The sequence below is a fragment of the Streptopelia decaocto genome (assembly GCF_964273445.1).
Source record: "Streptopelia decaocto genome assembly, chromosome: 4".
In the NCBI taxonomy this organism is placed as follows: Eukaryota; Metazoa; Chordata; class Aves; order Columbiformes; family Columbidae; genus Streptopelia; species Streptopelia decaocto.
Window position 1 is genome coordinate 64,666,502 of NC_138658.1, and position 6,660 is coordinate 64,673,161.

At 38.9% G+C, this 6,660-nt stretch overlaps 1 protein-coding gene across 1 annotated transcript; it reads right to left on the bottom strand.

The window, feature by feature from the left end:
• Window positions 1–3,887: 3,887 nt before the first annotated feature.
• Window positions 3,888–6,438, bottom strand: CYTL1 (cytokine like 1). The gene is made up of 4 exons (XM_082051344.1): window positions 6,110–6,438; window positions 5,959–6,003; window positions 4,699–4,827; window positions 3,888–4,536 (listed from the first exon to the last, which is right to left on the bottom strand). Exons 1-4 carry the CDS (start codon window positions 6,251–6,253, stop codon window positions 4,453–4,455), a joined length of 402 nt encoding a protein of 133 aa, XP_081907470.1. The 5' UTR covers window positions 6,254–6,438; the 3' UTR covers window positions 3,888–4,452.
• Between the last annotated feature and the right edge of the window lie 222 nt (window positions 6,439–6,660).

The following is a 6,660-nucleotide window of genomic DNA, read 5'->3' on the forward strand; positions in this document are numbered from 1 at the left end:
CTGACACTGACTCCAGTAGGCTTTATAACTACCTGTACAGTGAATGGAGACTCCATTGTACTTCAATTGTATTTCAGTATCTGTTGCTTTTTGTTGTTGGTGGTGGGTTTTTTTGTTTTGTTTTCTCTCAAACATTTTCTTCATTATAGAGTAGTGAGGCCAACTTGTAGTTTAGCTTTCTACATTCATCTTAAAATTTAAATTAAGAAGTCTAACAATGTCTCAAGATTAGTGAAGATGATTTTTTATTTGTAATCCACTATTATCAGGACATTATTGATTAATCATTCTTTCTACACTACTTGACACTGATAAGACCTTAGGTGGATATCCGTATTTAACTTTGAGCACTGTGCTTCAAAAAGGAACCAAGTGGATTGAGCTAGAAGAAAGGCAACAAGAAGGGTCATGTTTTCTAGACCTCTGATCAATGAGGAAAGATTGAGAGAGCTGGATTTGTAGAGTAGGGAGAGAGAGACAGAAGTCATCAAATGTACTAACATCTGCTGCAAAGACAAAAAAGAACAATCCAGTCCCCATTTATTTGCTGAAAGCAATGGGCTTAAATTTTGGGAGGGCAAATTGAGTACCAGGTAAAACTTTGTAACAAAAGGAGAGTCTGGAATGGATTGATTTAAACTGCTGTAGGCTTTCTAGCATCATTTTTTTCTTAAAATCTTTCAGGTGAACTGCCATCAGGAGTGACCTAGGATAGCCAGGCTAGTCTTGGGCTCACAGGATGTATTAGGAGGTCTTGAATTTCTTTCTTGTTCTATGACTCTGGCTTTTTTTCCTCTGTAAGGTTTGAATATTAATGAAATGATGTCAATATATTTCAATCAATTGCAAAACACCTTTGGAGAGGTTTCTCTGCCATGCCCATGTCTGTTTGGCTTCAAAATACTCTTACCTGTCTGTACACATCCTCTTTACAGACATGTGAGCACAAAATAAGATTTCAGGGTATATACGTATGTATTTATCTGTCTTCAAAAGACAGATATTTTAGTTGGTTTTCTGTTCATTGCTATATTATTTGTCTGACGATATACACTTACCCTATGCTGAGGAAACATAAACTGTGAAAAATCTTATCATAATGAGATCATGGCCTTTCTCTGGACATTGTTTCTGAATTTTGACTTAGCTACCAACAGCTCCCTTGCGGACTGGTTTTTTTTTCACTCTGTTAGGTTAATAGTAAAATCTCAAGTGGCACAGGGTTCCTGACCAGAGAAACACTAAAACAAAAGTATTAATCTAAAAAGTTGCACAAATAAAGTTGGTGGAGCTTATCCATTGTAATTTTCACTTGCATTGCTGTACACTCCGAAATATTTTAATATGGAAAAAATTGCTGGTTTAAGTACAGTGGTTAAACATTTTAAGGTAACTGGACTGAGTACAGTGTCTTAATTATATGCTTTTAGTAATATTCTCCACTAATTAGGCAAGTTGCCAGTTGACAGATTACAACAAATATGTCTTTCTTAATCCCTTCACAGTCTCCCTCTTGGTGGGGGCCCTAATGAGCTGCCGTGTTGCAGGAATGAATGCTCGGCTGTGTGGATGGCTCCACTCCTCCTTAAATACCTGATATAATGGTACATGATAAACTTAGTAAACTTACTGTCTTTACTGAAAGAAATGAATGATTTCTTGGCAAACAACATGTGGATTTTATATATATATATATATATGGACTATGGCAACCTGGAAAAAGATGCTGTACATAAAAAGGGTTCATCTAATCACAAATCTCATTAAGATAGTCTGAGTGACAGCAGGTTACTGTGAACTGAAAGAGCATAGCTTAGTTTTCAGCAGACTTTCCATTAAATATGACAGACAAGATGTGAAGAGAGTTGCAGCATAAACCACAGGGAATACACTTGGTGTAAAAGCGCACCAATGACCAGACAAATCTGATTCTGGGAATAAAGTATAGAGCATCTGCAAATGGAGGATAAGCTTTTAAAGTCCATTCAAGTATGTACAGTCCCCAAAGCATCTACTTGCTTTTCTCAGCTTCTGCAGAAGTAGGATGTAACAGTACCAAACTGAGTTGTTGGTGAGTAACCATGCTAAGAGTGTATTGCAGACAGTGTGTCCTTGTCAGTCATGAAAAGGCTAAAGGTACTAACTAAAGAAATGCAAATAAAGTAATGATTTGTATTCTATTTCCAATTCCAGAGACATCTTGCAACAAATTTTGTCCCAGAGAAATTAGGCTACATGTAGTCAGCCTAAAGCAGGAGAAATATATTTAGAAGGTCATTGAAAGAATGGGAACTTTATGGGAGAAATCTGGAGTTAGGATCAAGAGTTCTATCAAAATGGTCTAGGGAAGGCTTGTTTACTTCAACAAAGCAGGATAAAGAGGAGTTATAAGAAGATCCATGCAAAAATCCTCATCAAATACTCAAATTCAGAAAATGTGTGCCCATGCATCAGAAAGAAGGAGGGGCAGAAGTGCCATGGTTACCTGCACAGACTTTAACCAAAGTCCAGTTGTAGGGATGCAGCTGAGTAGGCTTCTGTGGGAAAGAAAATGCATCTTGCTCTGCAGTTTGCTTGCCAAGTCACAAAACAAACTTTACAACAGGTTTGTGTTTAAAACATGTGACATCTGGAGACAGAAAAAACGGCAAAAAATTAACAGGTTCAAGCTGCCAGCTTCCAAGCACATGTACCACCCAGGTCCTGGGTTAGCTCTGCAAACGCCATGGCCCATCATGACCACACCACACTTTCTTTTAAGGTACGTCTACAGTTTTCTTTGTATAAAGGTATGAATAGTAGGGGCTGTGGTGTGGTTTTGGTACTTGTATGGAAGTGTTTAGGCCTTGATATCATCCCAGTGTTATATGTTTCCCAGGTGGTGGCTGAGCCTCTGGTTAGTGGGAGGAAAAACTTGGATGTAGAGTCTGACAGCAAATGGTTCAACTTCACCCGCATTTCTCCTTGAGCCAGGGAGCTACCAGTGCTTACGCACTTCCTGTGTGGTTATCAGGCTCCCTGCCAGCATGCTATTAGGTGCCCTCATTCCAGAATATAGTTGCTGCTGGAGGAGTTGGCCTTGAGTATGTCCAGATGACGCAGAAAATATAGTACATTTTTTTTCCTTTGAATTAATGTTATGATTCACTTATTTCCATAATGGTTGTCAATCTGTTTGGTTCATACCTTCAGATATTCACTGGAATGGGAGGGTGATAGAGAAACTGTGATTGTCACTTAATCCCATGATTACAGAAGATGGGGTTTTTACAAAACGTGGTGAGACCACTGAACAAGTCACCAGAGTTGGCTGTGCTGCAGATGAACAACCAGTGAATACTGTATAGGAGAGGAAGGAGCAACTTGTACAGAGGGAAGGAAGGGACTTCAGGGTAATAGCAGATACTTCCAAGGATATGGGGAAGATCCTTTCTTTATCGGCACCAAAGAGCTGCCAGGTGTGAAAGTCTCATGTCCTGCAGATGCTGAAGGGACCAATGACTCTGGAACTGTTTTCTGGAAATTTTGTTAATTTCGGTAGCTCAGTGTATGGACTATTTCTTAGGAACACTATAATCTGTCTGAACATTTAATAGGCTTTCTGAGCCACTGCCTCACAGTTTACATTCTCACAACAAAGAAATGGTATTTAAAAAAAATCCACTAATTTTGTCAAAGAAATGTTTTGCAGTAAGGAAAAATTCTGCCAGTAGAAACTTACATATTGTCAAATCGTGCACACACACAGCAAAGTTTGCATTGCTACAGAAACAAAGCTAAATATGGTTTCTACGGTGAAAACAATCTGCAAGTGGCTGTGAAAAGTAAGTTTGTAAGAATAACACCTTTTGGGTTGATCTTGAAAGACATGATGTAACACAAGAATTTTGGATAAGAAGGTTGTTTTTATTTCGTTTTCCACAGAGACAGGTTACTTTAATCTCTATTCTTATAAGTCTGACATAAAAAACTATCAGCACACATACATGAGCTATGAAGAGAGACATCTGCCAGTATGGAGTTACACTTCTTTCATCAAACACTTTAAGAAAAATAAATGTGGTTCCTTCCAAGCCCATCTAATGAAAGAATAACTGCCAAGTCAGGATGAAATATTGATCATAATGTATTTTCTTTATATGAATCTAGATATTCACAAAAGAGTTAAAAAAAAATCTAATATCTAATATTTAAACAAAACTTACTTCATACATACCTTGCCAAATGAAAAAAATGCTCTCTGACCATAATTTCCCTAGCAGCTCAGTAGGTATGCAAGGCATGCAGTTCATTTCCTGCCACAGCAGAGAAAAATGAGTAGGTCTGAGATAATATTGCTAGTGTGCTTGAAAAAGATCTTAGTTGTTAACGTTATAGTTGACTGTGGATACATATTTTGACTGTTTGTCTCTTTGAAAATTTCCCAGGTACAACTTTTGGGTTGACTCCATTTTAACTCTCAATGATGGAGGGCTCAATGGGAGGCAGAATAGGATTTTCCAGAGCGTTACAGTCATCAGTGAGGAACACCAAGTCCTGGAGAAATAAAGGAGAAGGCTAACAGTTATGAGGAAGGCAGAAGATAGCACAATGTTGAGAAGCTGAGGCCCTGATCCAGTTTCAGTCATTAGGGGATAGGGTGGAGACAGAGTGGGCTAAAAGCAGAGACTATGTCCCTGTTGGTGCATCTTGACCTACCCTTCTGCAGTAGGAGATCATGATGGTATACAAGCTCCGGGCTTTTTCCTTCAGCTCACTCACTTCAAGCACTCTCTCACATCTGGGGTAAGCCACAAAATCACGGAGTTTTGCCAACACACAGTAATTCTGCAAAGCATGCGAAAGAGAGGTAAGTGTAACCCTGCACAAACACAGATTTATGTTTCTCGTCCACCACTTATAAAATTCTTACTGCCTCTGTGGGAACCTTGAATTCCTACTTCTATGCATGTGTAACCTATGTAACCTTCAGTTAGGAAAATTCAGCATCAATATTTCATAACGAAGATGTTTGGTCCAAATAAGTGCTTGGAAAAGTGTGGAGACAAGTTTTCATTTGCCAGCTTATTTCTTACATGCTTTAGGAAACAGCAGTGCCAATACAATCAAATCTGTTACTCTAGTTGGTGGAGTTACCTACAAAATAGTTGCACTGTTCCTCTGTTCCTGTACAATAGGCAATTCTGTGAACACCAGGCGAATTTTTTTTCAGAGTAATTTTTCTGCAGGGTCCTGACTTGCAAGACTTGATGGTGTAGTTGCCTCTGACAAAATGTGTCAGACATCTCTTGGTTTGCCTGATATTTTCTGCTTTTTAGTTACTCAGTTGAGCACTGGGAACAGAAGCAAAATATGTTGGATATCCCAGGGCAGAACACAATGACCTAAACAATGTGTGCAGGAGGCTATTTCGTCTTTGCTGGGAGATAACTACTGCTGTCTTTTCTCAGTATCACACTTCCATATCCTCAGGCATACTCTTCCTTTCTGGATTCAACAAGTGGTTATTTAAAACAGGAAAAGCCAGCAAGGTATTCCTGTACTTTGTATTAAAACTGCAGTGCCAGAAGCCACTCGTGATATAAAATGAAGTAGAATAATAAGTAAAGAAACTTTCTCCTGCATTTCTGCTTTTAAACTATTATTAAACTTTCATTGTACACATCTAACTTCTGAAAAACCTCTGTCACAATAAATTAAATTCAAATTGTAATCACTTCAGAATATTGATTTCCTCATTTTTGATTTTTTAAATAAGTAAAATCTCAGAAGATCCATAGAGATTTTATTAAGGCTCAAAATAGGATTTGTGTGTTTGTTGTCACTAATATTTCTAGTTAATTAAGCTTTAAAACTTAATTTAAAACCACTTTCCTGAGGTACAATCTTAAGAGTTATCCTCTCTTTCCATTAGCTGCTTTTACTGTAGAGCAGTAAGAAAGAAGGGTGAAAACTTACATGTATGTCCAAGTACAGGCTGGGCAGCATCTCCACACATGAGTCCTGCGGGAAAGAAGAAAGACCCATTGCAATTTTGTTTAGAGATAAACTTTTGTCAAAAGCAAGCAACTCAAAGCATCTTTACAGGAGCAGTTTTAGGTAGACTCACCACAGCTTTGGATGTCTGTAACTCCTTAAAGGACTCCGTGATTTCTTTGCTCAGAGACAACACCCTCGAATAGCAAGTTGGAGGGGCTGCATTGGCTATCAGGGCAGCAGAGAGCAGAGCAATCAGGCTCAGCAGCATCTTCATTGTGGGGAGCTTGCCAAAAGGAGGAGAAAGGGAGGAAAAAAATTAGTTAGTGGTTAGGCAGCTACTGGTGAGCATCGACGAGTAAGTTTGACAAGTCAGCCCCCAAATAAATAGTCTCCTTCATCAATGGGAAAAAAAAAATAAAGTGTAGGGGTGGTCCGAGCAGCAGCTTGCTGCTGTTTTAAATTTCCTGCCAACCTATGAGGCAGAGCTGCTGGCGCTTTCCTGCCCAGGGCAGGGAAGGGAGGGAGTGAGTGTAACAAAAACAAACACTGCTGGCACTTTTCATTCCAGAAGGAAAACAACCTAGTGAGCATCTAAAGCAACAGAAATATGTGTAAGAAACAACACAGGGTTATCAGGAGGTCATAGACCCTGATCCTATATCTGTTTTGGCATATACACCT

Bases quoted from the DNA above. Each gene is read 5' to 3' on its own strand.
- CYTL1 (XM_082051344.1), bottom strand. From the start codon at position 6,253: ATGAAGATGCTGCTGAGCCTGATTGCTCTGCTCTCTGCTGCCCTGATA. The intron at 6,004-6,109 runs GTGAGTCTACCT...TCTTTCCCGCAG, and splicing joins TACAGACATCCAAAGCTGTG to GACTCATGTGTGGAGATGCT. The intron at 4,537-4,698 runs GTAGGTCAAGAT...TTATTTCTCCAG, and splicing joins TGATCTCCTACTGCAGAAGG to GACTTGGTGTTCCTCACTGA.